General features: G+C 45.2%; 1 protein-coding gene across 1 annotated transcript in view; it reads right to left on the reverse strand.

Annotated features, from left to right (window-relative positions):
- The window catches only part of EPG5 (ectopic P-granules 5 autophagy tethering factor), a 2,517,217-nt gene that overhangs the window by 2,345,977 nt on the left and 157,847 nt on the right, over window positions 1-13,393 (reverse strand). Inside the window, exons 5-6 of the mRNA XM_069626898.1 lie at window positions 9,380-9,487; window positions 7,491-7,564 (exon numbers count right to left, since the gene is read on the reverse strand). Coding sequence (XP_069482999.1) covers window positions 7,491-7,564; window positions 9,380-9,487 — 182 coding nt within the window. The remainder of the gene's footprint in view (window positions 1-7,490; window positions 7,565-9,379; window positions 9,488-13,393) is intronic.

The raw sequence follows: 13,393 nt of genomic DNA on the forward strand, positions 1-13,393 counted from the left end.
AGGATGCACTCAACGGTGGAGACATTTTGTTTATTGATGGGTCATCAACAATAGACCAAAGTGATGGGATAAGGAGAACTGGGGCAGCAGTTGTAAAAATGACAGAAGATTTGATGTATGTCCCGGTGAAATGTGTACAGTTACCACAGCATTATTCGGCTCAAACAGCAAGAATTGGTTGCACTGATCTTGGCGTTAAAGGAAAGCGTTGACAAAAGAGTTACTATATATTCTGTCACGTCAACTGTCCACTCGGGGTTGATAAAATGGCAGAGAAGGGGGATTAGGAGAGCTGATGGCACCCCAGTGCAACATGCTCTCTTGTTAGCTTAACTAATTGAAGTAATTAATGATCCCCAAGAAATAGCTTTGGTTAAATGCCCGGCACACACTAATGGAGACGACCATATCTCGAAAGGGAATGAAACAGCAGACGCACATGCCAAACATGCGGCGTACTTTGGTGAAATATGGAACCCCCCAGAGTCAGAGAGAGGGAGGGGGAGGGGGATGGCCAAACAGATGTTGATGAAATAAGGGTACACCCATCACCCAGCCACACAGATAATGGAATTACAGGCAGCCGCACCAATGGCAGAAAAGGAACTATGGGTAAAAAGAGGATGTACGATGTCCCCAACTGACGCACTGTGGCGTCAAAATAACACCGGAAAGGTGGTCATGCCGTTGGCACTGTTGAACACCGCCCTGGCCCAGCTCCATCACCCAGCTCATACAGGAAAGGAAGTAATTGCAGCACAAATTAGGGAAGACTGGTTCTGCCCCGAGTTAAATTCTCATGTAACAAATTTTATCAGCAATTGCCTTACATGCCAACAGTTTACGGCCGGTCACACGCTGCAAGTGATAAAAGGTACTGTACCCCGGCCAGAGAGACCCTTCCTGCACATTCATATTGACTACGTTGATATGATCAATGTATGTCAGGGAAATAGGTATATGATTGTAGTTGTATGCCCGTTCTCCAGGTGGATCGAGGCCGGACCCTGCTCGCATGCCGATGCGTTCAGAGCAGCTAAATTTCTAGTGAGACAGGTTTTCCTCAGGTGGGATGTGTGTGAAGTGTTGCGGTCAGATAACGGCCCCCACTTTGCTAATGAAATGTTTCAGCACATCACGTCCTTGCTGGGTATTAAGCATAAATTTGCGTGTGCATATCACCCGCAGGCCAACGGTATATGTGAACGCCTGAATGGCCTATTGAAAGAAGAAATAGCAAAGATACAGCAAACAACCAAGAAGAGCTGGTTGTACTGTCTTCCGCTAGCTCTATTTGAGCTAAGGAATAGGCCAGGGTCTGATCACCACCTCACTCCTCACGAGGTGGTGACAGGACGTCAAATGCGACTTCCTCTAACGCCTACATCAAGATCATTCACAGACTATGAAAACACTGCAACTGTTCTTGGTGACGAAATGTATCAATATGTGTCTTCCTTGATTACTAGTGTAGCGTTTGTATCTCAACAGCTCGAGCGCACGCGGGGCGGGTCGAAGAGTTCTCAACAAGAAGACACCGACAAGGAACTGGAAAAGGAAGGACTAAGCAAAATTGCTAAAGGTGACCATGTGCTACTCCGCAACTTCACTAGAAAGTGGAACGGCCCACGCTTTACTGGTCCTCATTTGGTAGAGGAGGTAGCTACCAAAGCGGTGAAATTGCAGGATAAGTGTGCCTGGAATCACTTACACGACGTGAAGATCTACAAACTCCAGACCCGCCCTAGCGTTAACGGCAGAAAAGGAAACGTCGGCCACAGCTAATGACAGTAGTGTCACCATACGTGATCACACCCCAGATTCCCCAGAGACAACTACTGAAATAGACACTGGACACTTGCCCACAGCCCATCCCATGGTCACGAGATCGAAAAGTAAACACACTTCCGCCAATTGAGCCTGAAACCCCCTCCCCTCTAAGGTCACCCCCAATTGAAGGACAGTGTTTTGTACACACACATGTAAACACTTGTATGTTCTCTTTTCTTCTCTCGCACATGCAGGTACCGTGTATAATTGTTCTGTTAAGAAACTAGGTAACTAACAGTGTACTGTACCCAGGAGTAGATGCTGCCCACGGATGATAGCACCCCTGAAGCGCTATCACAACAATTTGTATATCACATAAAAAGACCGAAGTACCTGAAAAGAAGGAGGGTACGTGTATATTACACCGCATTTATTTTGGCCATAGAACAATCATTTCCCCATCTTCACCAGCACTTACCCGCGCTAAGGTATAGATCACTAAGGTTAGCGTGGGAACAGCTCTTTGCCTGGGCACTGAACGATTACTTGATAGGGAGAGCTTGATAACAACAACTAACAATAATAACAAGCGTATTGAGGATTTTCAGGCGGGCAACTTTAACGTCGCAAGAATAAGCTGCCGGACTGCAGCAAGGTAAGTGCAAATGCCGGTGAGACGAGCTTTTGTAATAAAAATGATAGGAGTATTGGTCTGGTCTATTGGCTGCCTCTGTATGGCAGAAAAGTTATGCTATCAATATTATGGCTGCACCCAGACCTAACATACTCCCTCCCACGGCTGCAACAGGTGTGACGTCAGGTGGTACTAGCAACCCTCCGCATAAGGGAAGTAGAGTTAAACGCAGCACATATTCAGACAATAAGGGTATTGATAATTACATAACAGATTCAGCACACGTCTCAAACAACATGTGGTACCAGCACATGACCCAAATAGGTAAGCAGACAACAGAAGATAGCCGTTATGTTTGCTCATTGATCCCATACGCCATGAGCGCTTCTCGAACATTCGTCGCCACAAAAATAGAAGAAAAGACGGCACGATGTATAGTATATCTGGCACTATTCCAAACGAGAGGGCGATTTCAAGGAACGGTGCTGAGAATGGAGTGGAAAACAAGAGACATACCCATACGAAAACAATTTCCTCAAGTCATATTTGAGTTACCATAAGAGCAGTCTGCATGCTGAAGCATTCAGATACATGACAAGTGGCCCTGAAAAGGGAGAAACGAAGAAAGTAACACTACAATACCTACCATGTGATTGGTACGCCACTGAAGTTCCTGGTACACAATGCTGTTGGGAAAGGCCACTGGTAACAATAATAGGGAAGGTATACATGAACAATGAATGGGACATAGGAGTGGTCGGTAGCAACATGGTAACAAGAGAAAATATTACCACCATAAAGGAACACAATGACAGATGTTGGACGACCTGGGGCAAGTACGTACCCATGCTGACATGGATGGAGAAGGATGAAGACCCAATAAGCATACTACCGCTGACCGCGCCCAAGTTATGCTACCAACACAGAGGAGATGTGGAGGTGGGATACAACACCAACTGTGGAAGCGTGTTAGAATTACCAGAGGGGGGTGCAGGAACGGCAGTGATAATGGATCACTACTGGGCCTGCGGAAATAAGGCATTTCACACCCTGCCCCCGTTGTGGAATGGTATATGCACAATGGTACACATCAATGTACCATCGCTAGTGATGCCCCAAAAACATGTGAATATGGCCAACTTCCCCAAAATGGATGAAGGGAACAAGAGGAAGAAGAGATCTATACAATCACAGGAGAGAGAGAACAACAACAACAATAATAATGTCCTAAACAGGAAAAAGAGACAAGGAGAACCCCTGACAGGAAACTACCTGTGGGGAAGGTCGGAAACAGCACTCACTTCTATCCCACCAGAACACAGGTTATTTAGCAGGGCTGCTATGTTCTTCTCGTCAATAATACACCCTGGACTACAAGCTTATGCAAATGCTAAATGGGTCCAGATAACCCGATGGGAACTAATGATGACGATTAATTCAACAGTAAACGGATTCAATGCAATAAAAGAGGAACTGCGAGCGGTGAGAATGGTAGCACTACAGAACAGATATGTATTGGATCTCCTCACAGCGATGGAGGGAGGAGTTTGCGCAAAGATAGGACAATCATGCTGCACATTTATTCCTGCTAACGATGCCGATAATGGTACACTTACCGAAGCAGTATCACAACTGGCCCAGATGCACTCCAAGATGATGGAAGAAAGTAAAGGAGTAAAGAAGGATGATCGCTGGTTTTCATTGTTATGGTCATGGATGCCATCATGGCTGTCGGACGGGCTGAAGATAATAGTTGGATGCATAATACTGGCTGCAGCTGTATTGATTGTAATAAGGTTTTGGAAGGCCAGGAAGGCACGCACTACCGACAAAATGATAAAAATGGTCGGCATGCACCCCTTGATGCCAACTGACGAAGACCAGCACACAGATGTGATAAAGGAAAGAGAAACTGCGCAGACAGATCATCGCCAATCACTTAGACCCACCATCCGTAAAGCTTGAGAACCCAAGAAACCCGAGGAGCTATATCGGAAGATGGGTATACTGCAAACCGGGAGGGAGCTGTGTATACATGTACTGGTCATTTGAAGACCATGTCAACCACTATGGACACCTGGGAGGAGTGACTAAAATATGGAGAGTAAGGAGATAAAGAATAACATATGTTTGTGGTCGACAAGTCGACCAGAGGGGGGACTGAAGTGGGAGAATGGGAGAAAAGACTCCCCCCCCCCAATCTCCTCGCGACCCTGGCCCAGAGGATCGCGGCCCAGACACCCGCCACAAGATGAATTTGTCTATCTACCAGACGACCAAATACCCTGGTTCAAGAACATACGGATGTGCCCACCAGCCTGCCCACCAGCCTGCCCTACTCAAGCCGACACCTGCGGCATGGATGAACTCGACTAAGACCTCAACAACAAACACCCACATCGTTAGAGATGCCATGACGACCTAGCCAACTGCCAAGAACACACGTGCCACCATGCACACTGGACACTCACACACCAACCCACACGAAGAATATAATCAGTGCTATGACGTAGGTGACGGATACACCCACTGACGCGCATCTTTATTATTTTTCACATAGATTTTCCGAAATGCAGAAAAGCAAGACGCACAGAGCACTCGCTTACACCCTTGCCGACACTTCTCCCGACCCTTGCATCGTGATGAGAATATAACGAAGACATGATACTGCCTATGAAGCCATGTTGCACCGCAACACAGGTGCCGTGCATTACACATCCCCACCTATGAACCAGACCCAAGTAGGCCGCAAGCAAGAGCAGCCATGAACACTGAACGAGCAAGAGTACAAGTGCTGACCATGCAGAACGAGCCCAGCGAGAGTTGACAGCCAAGGGAGCGATGTTGCAACTCGTATGCTACCAGCCGACACCAAGGTCACACCTGTAAGCAAAGCCAAGCACACAGAAGCAAATACAACTTTAAATGTGCAGAATTCTGCCTCAGCCACGGTCTCTCCTCACGTGACCAAGCCAACCTGACAAGGTGCCAGACCCACGAGGGAGAAGTCGCCTGGGTCCCACGTCTGGGACACAGGCTGCAACAATGAAATGACCCAATGGACACCTACATCGATGGGAATGGTCTGCTCTCAGGCCTATGAGCAAATCCGCGCATTGTCTGCACGAACACATAGTTACATATTGTTGCTAGTGACAGGTACACCGCGAGCTGGGAACAACGATGGTCCCAGGCTGGGGGGCTCGCGAGTGGACCAATCAGAACATGGGGGCACTCATCACTGACACCACTAACATTAGCCAATCATTAGGGGTTTTCGTGTAACAATTTTCAAGTATCTAATAGAAGGGACAACCCAAGTGTACCACCTGACTGACCCTCAACCACTAATAATGTTCTCTATATATATATGTTATACTAACCCTACCACTCGAGGAACCAATCCAGAGTGGCGATAGGTTTTTCGCTAACTTTCCCAGGTGACGCAAGTAGCACGTCATAGTGAGGCAAAAAGGGCCTGCGAGCCCCACGAACTTTGAGAGTCTGGACGGACGCGTACAATCCTAGACCCATCCCTGTCGTTGTTCAATAAACAGCAGAACCACCTTGCTTCTTGCATGTGTCTCATACTCATTTTTGGGAAACACGGGAGGAGTTGGGGCCTCCCAGCCCGGAGGTCCGCGGACGGCCCAGCCGACCCCGGGAGAAACATCCTGACATAGCGCCTATACGCAATGGGTTTCAAAGAGCTTCAAGGAGGGAGGGAACATAGGAAAATACAGTTACATTCAATAAAAGTCCTTGAAACAATACAGAATGTGAAAAATAACTATCGTAATAGGCCTGTCGACATTTCTGATAGTGCAAGTGCACAGAACAAGTAAGGCAAGAGGTAATGGAAAAGAAGGAGAACAAAGCAAGCAGTAACATTACTATGTCCGACCACAATTGATGTAGTGCAGGAGGTATATAAGAGGAGGGATGGGAGGGGGGAACGGGGGGATATGAGTGGGGAGGAGATGAACAAGGCACGCTACTGAGCAAATTTGTCAGTGACAAATTAAAAAGCAGTGGTGGGGGAGGAGGGAGAAGAACAAGGGGGGGTGGAGGGGGGACAGACAAGCTGCTATCAAAAGTCAAGGGAACAGATGATAGGAGTAAGTGCTAGGAGGGGGAAGGCTGAGAGGATGGAGAAATGAGTGGGATGGGGAGTCGGAAGATAGTAGAAGAGGAGGAGGGAAATTCGGAGGGGGTAAAGTGGGTGGAAGGCAGGTAAGGAGGGGTACACAGAGCCAAAAAGGGGGGGTGGGGCAAGGCAGGGTGGGGGCTCACAGACACTCACTAGGGGACATGGGGGCACACAGACACTCACGGGGGGGCATGGGGGCACACAGACACTCACGGGGGCCGGCAATCCGGCGTACCGTGGTGGACAGGGGTAGACAGGGGGTCTTAGGATCAAATGTGTAAACATTGTTGAGGCACAAAATGTTGCATCCGGTACCAAGCTGCTATCAAGTTAACAAATGCCACAAACTGTTCTTGCTTACATTTCATTGTTATTTTTTTAGTTCGATCCGGCCCTGCCACTCAAGGCATGTACACCACCCCCGGCACATACTTCTGTGAGCCACTTCTGCAGAGTCGTGCACTTTGTCCAAAGGATTTACAGAATACTGCTTGCGAGTATGGTTAACAGGAAATATTTTCTAAACCACCTGCCAGCCAGCATTCCCAACGACAATGGATCAACTTGGATAGGTAACTCTATCCTTAACACCCTTTATACTAAATGTCAGACAAAACACCTTTGAGAACCGCTCACCATTAACAGTCCTCAAATCCTTATTTCGTTTTGGGTAAAATGCATATAAAAAAGACCCCTACCTCGACAGCAAATCAGTGGGTGCAGTAGGATACTCCCCACTTCCACAGATGGAACACTCAGTGCCAACTCATACAAATGCTCTAGAAATATAGATGCGGAGCCCAAGGCTGGAGAATGCCACTCAAGATAGATGACCCACATAGTACAAACTTCACAAATACAAATAACATTATAGAATACAACAGTAGACTTCAAGTGAAATTTGAAAATGGCTGCATCGGGAAACATGCAGCTTACTTGACTGGAGACATAAGCAATGCCAGGGACTGCATAAAATGGAATATCCCAGATGTGCCGTTCAAGAGCTTGATCTGAAACAAATACGGGAAAACATGTATAGTTCAGGGTTGTAAAAACATATACAAATATCATTAAAGGATTACAAAAAAGAGTTTGGGGTTTCCATAGGTATTATATATGCGTGTGTCACTATTGCCTTCAAATGCTCAGGGAATACTGTTATTTGCCAGGAACTGCCAGGACATTATCTGGTATTCAAACATATGACTGGTATTGCAATCATTCAGTTGTGACCACCATCATAATCATGGGTGCTCGTACCATGTCCAGGTTTTACCATCACAAGCATAGGTACTCACACAGCACAGTCATCCAATGAACATCTACTCACATCAGTGCTTAGAATAGTTAGCATAACAATGTCAGGTTTCTGGTAGCACAGAATGTCCACATTTCATTATGCTCACTTAACAGAGCAGTGCCACGTTCCATTTGTCCTAGTAAGCAAAACAGTGGCAGGATCAATGTTCCTAGTTGGCACAGTGAGGCAAGTTCCATTATGCTATGCTATGCTATGCTAGCAGAGAAATGCTAAATGTGTACTGCCCAATAAACACAGTTAAGAACACATTGCTTTAGGCCCAATTCCCACAGCCATACCCCATTTCATTAATTCAAGTTAGCACTCTAAGGCCATATTCCATCGGGTCCAGTTAGCATAGCAGTGTCAGATTCAATTGTGCCATGTTAGCAAATAGGTGCCAGATTTCATTATATCCAGTTACCACAGTAAGGTAAGATTACCTTATTCTTAATTAGTAAAGTAAGGACATAATGCAGTGTAAAAGCCATTCATGGCCAATTACCACAATAAGAGCATGTGAAAGCCAGATTCAATTATGCTCAGGCCATAGTAAGGCCATATAGCAGGATGCCCAAATATCAAAGTAAGGCCAGAGGAGCGGCACACTATCAAAGTTGGCACATCAAGACCCAGGAATGCCTAGAAGAGAAAACTTAAGATGACAATCGCCACCTGCCAATGAGTTAAACAACTTTCGCAAGCCACAGGCGATGACTAAAGCAACTTTGGGAGCGCATGTGCCCCCTGAATCCTGCTTCCTTCGTCCTCCCGTTGCCTTTAACCATGAAACTGGTATGGTGTGAGAAATATGGGAGGGCATAGAAGCTCCAGCATAATGTCCCTGATCTTCATCTGGCCACATTCACCTTTTCAGTACTGATGTCTTTCATATCTGGACTGAGGAGGCAGGCAACTGTGCGAGAACTGCTAGTGTATGCCCCCCGTCAGTCCAAAGAGAAGTTTGCTCTTGGTTAACCTGGTTTGAGAGGCTCTTTTTTATATTGCAGCCAATGTCCATATGTAATGTTGACAGAGGGTGAAAACATTTCACAGCACAGCCTTACAATGAGAGTGGCGTGATGTGAATCTTTGCAAACCATGGTATAATGTAAAGAGAAAACAAATGACAAGCATGTCGGATTGCAGAGCAACATTGACAACAATTAGCTTTGTAAAGTATGTGTTGCTGAGAGATACAGTTGTAGCATGCAGAGGAAAGGAACATTAAAGAACTCGCCCTCCCAAAAGTGAATTAACCTTGGTACATATTGCTAAAAGCAAAAAATAAGAATGTGGATTCCACAAAAGAGCAGGAAAAGGTGCCACGAATTCAAGGCCTTTCTGGTTTATTAGCACTTGTGGGTGTTAGCAAACCATAGGGACAACCAGTTCTGACAGGCAGCTTACCAGTTTCTGTGTGGAAAAAAACAACACTTCCTAAATGTCACCAAGAAAATAGAGGTGGTTAACTTTCTTAAAATAAACATAATAAAATAAATAATGTGACAACGATGACTCATACCTGAACAAAGGGTATAGCCCAGTCTTTGACTCCTGCTGGGCAACGAAGGATATGGTTCAACAGAAAGATATGATCTCCTGGAGATCCAACTTTATGTAGGACAGATACCTAAACAACAGACATTATCAAAAGTTATTAAGAGTTACAAGGAGAATCTACAGTAAAAAAATGTATTGTCTACAATCTATTCCTGTGGCCAATTGGAAATAGTTTCCATAGACTGCATGAGTGATTCATTTGTATTGCTTTCGACACAATGTGGCATTCACAAACAGAATATTTGACAGCAATATGCTCACATTTAGTATGGTCATGGAATGCAAATTAACTTAGTCGGAAAGCACAAATAAAGTTAAAGACGTACATTAAATGGAGCACCTGTTGGGGATGCAGCCACTGCATTTTGCACATTCCTCTGGATAACAGCTGATTAGAAGATGGTAGGATTGAAATGTACCTATACATTGGATACGTTCCACTGTTAATCAGATCCTCTAGATTGTTTGCAAATTCTTAATGTCTTCCATTGCAACTACATGCATCCCAGCATATTGGGATGATGAAATATATATATGTCATATACTTCAGGGTCAGCCGTTTTTCAAAGAAACGAGCTAGGGGTAGATATCTGTCTTTGGCTGGGGCCTGTTAAGAGACTTCAATTCAGCACTCCCACTAAGTCAATGCCGAGTCTATATTTTTATGACAAGTTATAATCTGGATGATAAACCCTTATATAACGCCCCTATCTTTGAATCCCCCTGACCTCACTAAGCCAAGAAGTAGGTTTGTTTTGCAAATTAAAAGATTTTACAAATTAAACAATATATATCATACTTTTATAATAAATTAATATTTGATCGCACACTTATGAACATGACAGTGATCAACAATAGATAATATTACACTAGCACACTTTTGTAATCACTTAGGAGTTGGTATAGGAAGGAAAAGGTAACAGAATGCTTTTATGGTTTCAAGGAAAAACAATGATGGAAAGAATGCAGCACAGAAATAAACTGATATGGTTTCAACAAGAGAGAATCTAATCACTTTTCCCCTTGTGGCAATTCACTCCCCCCTATGCAGTATAAAGAGATGGAAGGGGAGCACACAATTTTCAGGGATACCATCAAATGCAATACCAATTTAGTTCCACCCCCCCTAGCAAGCTTAGAGCACAGGGATGATTTTAAAACACAGGCAAAAATACTGTAAATGTGATTTGCAAAGAAGTGAAAATATGCTAAAAATGATTTTAATTCCCTACAGGCGATTCAGGGTAGGTGGCAGCTACTTTGAATTAGTTCAGGTCAACACCATCAGTGATTCATGAGGGATTATTAGGTTGAAAACGGATTTCAGCAATGCAAAGCCAAAGACAGCGATTTTTGACATTAGCTCGGTGAAATTAGCTAGTTGCAATTCACGGCACTTTTTCCGAGTGCGTCAAGCGCGATTACGGGAAAACTATAAGGAATAGAAAGTAGAAGGTTGGAAAGCTGAGGAGCTTAGCTGTAAAATGAAAGTTAAATATCATTGCTAGCACACTCGGTTCCAAAGATACGGACAATTTTGTGGAGGTAGATTTTTAGAAATAAAGTAGTGATTCAGAATGGCAAATGACACTTTCACAGGTTTAAAGTCAGAGAATGGACACGATTTCTATGATGCAGTTCTGGACAGGTTAAAATGGTTTGAATCAGATTATTTTAGACTAAGATTGGTTCTGGCACAGTTTTCAGGATACTCACTCCTAGTCTTGGAAGGAATGGGCCTCCGTCACAGATCTGGTCAACAGGTTTAGCTGCGGTTCTCTCGCCACGGATGGTCTCTGGTACCGGTTCTGCTCCCAGCGATCTGGGTCAGCTCTGCTCTGCTGGTCTGGATCTCTGGTTCTGGCAAAAGTTCTTGGCACTGCACAGCTCTGCTTTCTGGGTGTTTCTGGCACAAGGTTCTAGGCCAGAATGAAACAGCTCGCCCGGCTGTTGAATAGTTTGGTTAGGTTGCTGGATTCTGAGGCCTGCTGAGAAGGATTGCGCTTTTGGACTAGGCCTCTCTGCTGCAAGTTCTGAAATCTGGAGTCTCGTTTTCTAAGTTCTGGTTCTGGAGTCTTCTGGATACTGTCTGGTCCGGTAAAATGCTTCGCAAGAAATCAGTTTGAAGTGGAAGTGAATGTCCCTACCTGGGTTTCACTGAGAACGAACATGGGTCAAATGCCGTGTTCTATGGAATTTCACCACGTTTTAGCTCACTGCACCCTTCACAGAGGAGAAATATCCATTTGCATGGATATTTCAGTGGACCCCTTGCTCACTGTGCTTAAAGGCACAGCTTCACCTCACTGATGGGGCCAGACCAGGCCGACACGGTATGCAGTAATAAAATCGCGGCAAAAATATAGCCTTTACAACAAAAATTTAGGCAAAAATGCTGCGGTTTGACCAGTTAAAGGTGTACCCCATTATACCACTTAAGGGGAGCGGGGTTTGCAGGGGTTTCCCCCGCATCCTTTACATGGATTGCAGCGGCAAAACCACAGCCTTTATTCAACGATTATTTGTGTAAATGGCAATTTTTGATGCGATTTTAACACATGGAACCGCCGACACCTGTCTAGGGCTGGTGCTGATACTCTTGTTCAGAGGAGAATTGCCTAGCATTTCAGTGCTGTACTGCCCATGTGGGTGGGACAAAGACCGATATGCAAATGGATATTTCGCCTCTATGAAAGGTACTGTGAGCTAAAATGTGGTTGTAGACCCTCCTGAGTGGAAGAAATTCCATAGAACAGGGTATTTGACCCATGTTCGTTCTCAGTAGAGGGGCTCTCACACTACTTTATAATATTCCAAAAATAAACAAACAAACAGTCAGTCTTCGCTCCGACTCCAATCTACTCAGTTCCTAAAACTAATAGAAGAAGACAACAAAAGACCATGAGAATGACTCCCTTTCTCCTGGATAGGCTTCTTCAACTTTAGTATGCAATATTGAGATATTTCTTGACTATTTTGTGAAGTAATTGGTCTAGTTCTTGAAGGGGCCATTTCCCAGTCATGGTTTCTCTTGATTGCTGCCTTGACAGGCCTTTCCTCCTCAGCTTGGTTAGCTTTGGAAATCCTGGAAAAAGATCTCTCTTCAGTATCTCTAAAAGTCTTTCTCTTCCTGGTTGCACTAGGGAAACTGGTTGTATGGTTCGTATTCTCTCTGTTGCTACAGTTCTTCAAATCTCGGTGCATAGGACAGTTGATATATGCTCCCTCTTCTGATTCCCGGTCTTCCTCCTTGCTATTCTTATTGTAGACCCAATAGTAATTCTCTTGTCCAGTTCTTACCTCACTGAGACGAGTAGGATGGGTGGGTTTTCTCTTCTGTCCCCTCACTGGGACGAGTAGGCTGAGTCCAAAAGTATTTGTCACTCTTCTTAACCTCAGGCCACTCACTGTGATGAGTAAGCTGGCAGTATTCTATATTTCTGCTTGCCCTCCTGGGTCTCCCGCCGCCCCAGTTAATTGCTTCGAGGGTTTGCATCACTGGGCCTGTTCACAGGAGCGGGACTTCATAAGTTGTCTGGATAACTTGGTTTCTCGTTCGTTCTGCTTTGGACACTTCTCCGCGGCATTGAGGCGCCAATGGTCTTGGCGTAGTTGTCGAACTCACCAGATCACCCCTCCAGGGTAATGCCACTGCTCTTGCCTGCTTCTCCTCCTTGGGTTTTATTCCCCTGTGCTAGTCGACCTCAGGCTTCCTTGGGGCTTCTAGCCGACAACCCCTTCTGTCTTGCTCCCGACGGAAGATCTCTCAGTCTCCTGTCCCAGTCACGACTTGACTGGTTTGAAGCTCCCAGGCTTTGTTCCCACCCTCAACCTTTTTATTACAGGTCACTGAATCCTCACAAGCGAAGGATTGTAGTACATCCTCTTTGTTGGCTGAACAGTCTTCTTTCTTGGTTCAATCTTTTTCGTCACAGTACCATTGGTCCCAGACCAGGGAGTAATCATTATTACTCTT

Source organism: Ambystoma mexicanum, chromosome 6p, assembly GCF_040938575.1.
Source record: "Ambystoma mexicanum isolate Mex_15411 chromosome 6p, UKY_AmexF1_1, whole genome shotgun sequence".
Taxonomy (NCBI): domain Eukaryota; kingdom Metazoa; phylum Chordata; class Amphibia; order Caudata; family Ambystomatidae; genus Ambystoma; species Ambystoma mexicanum.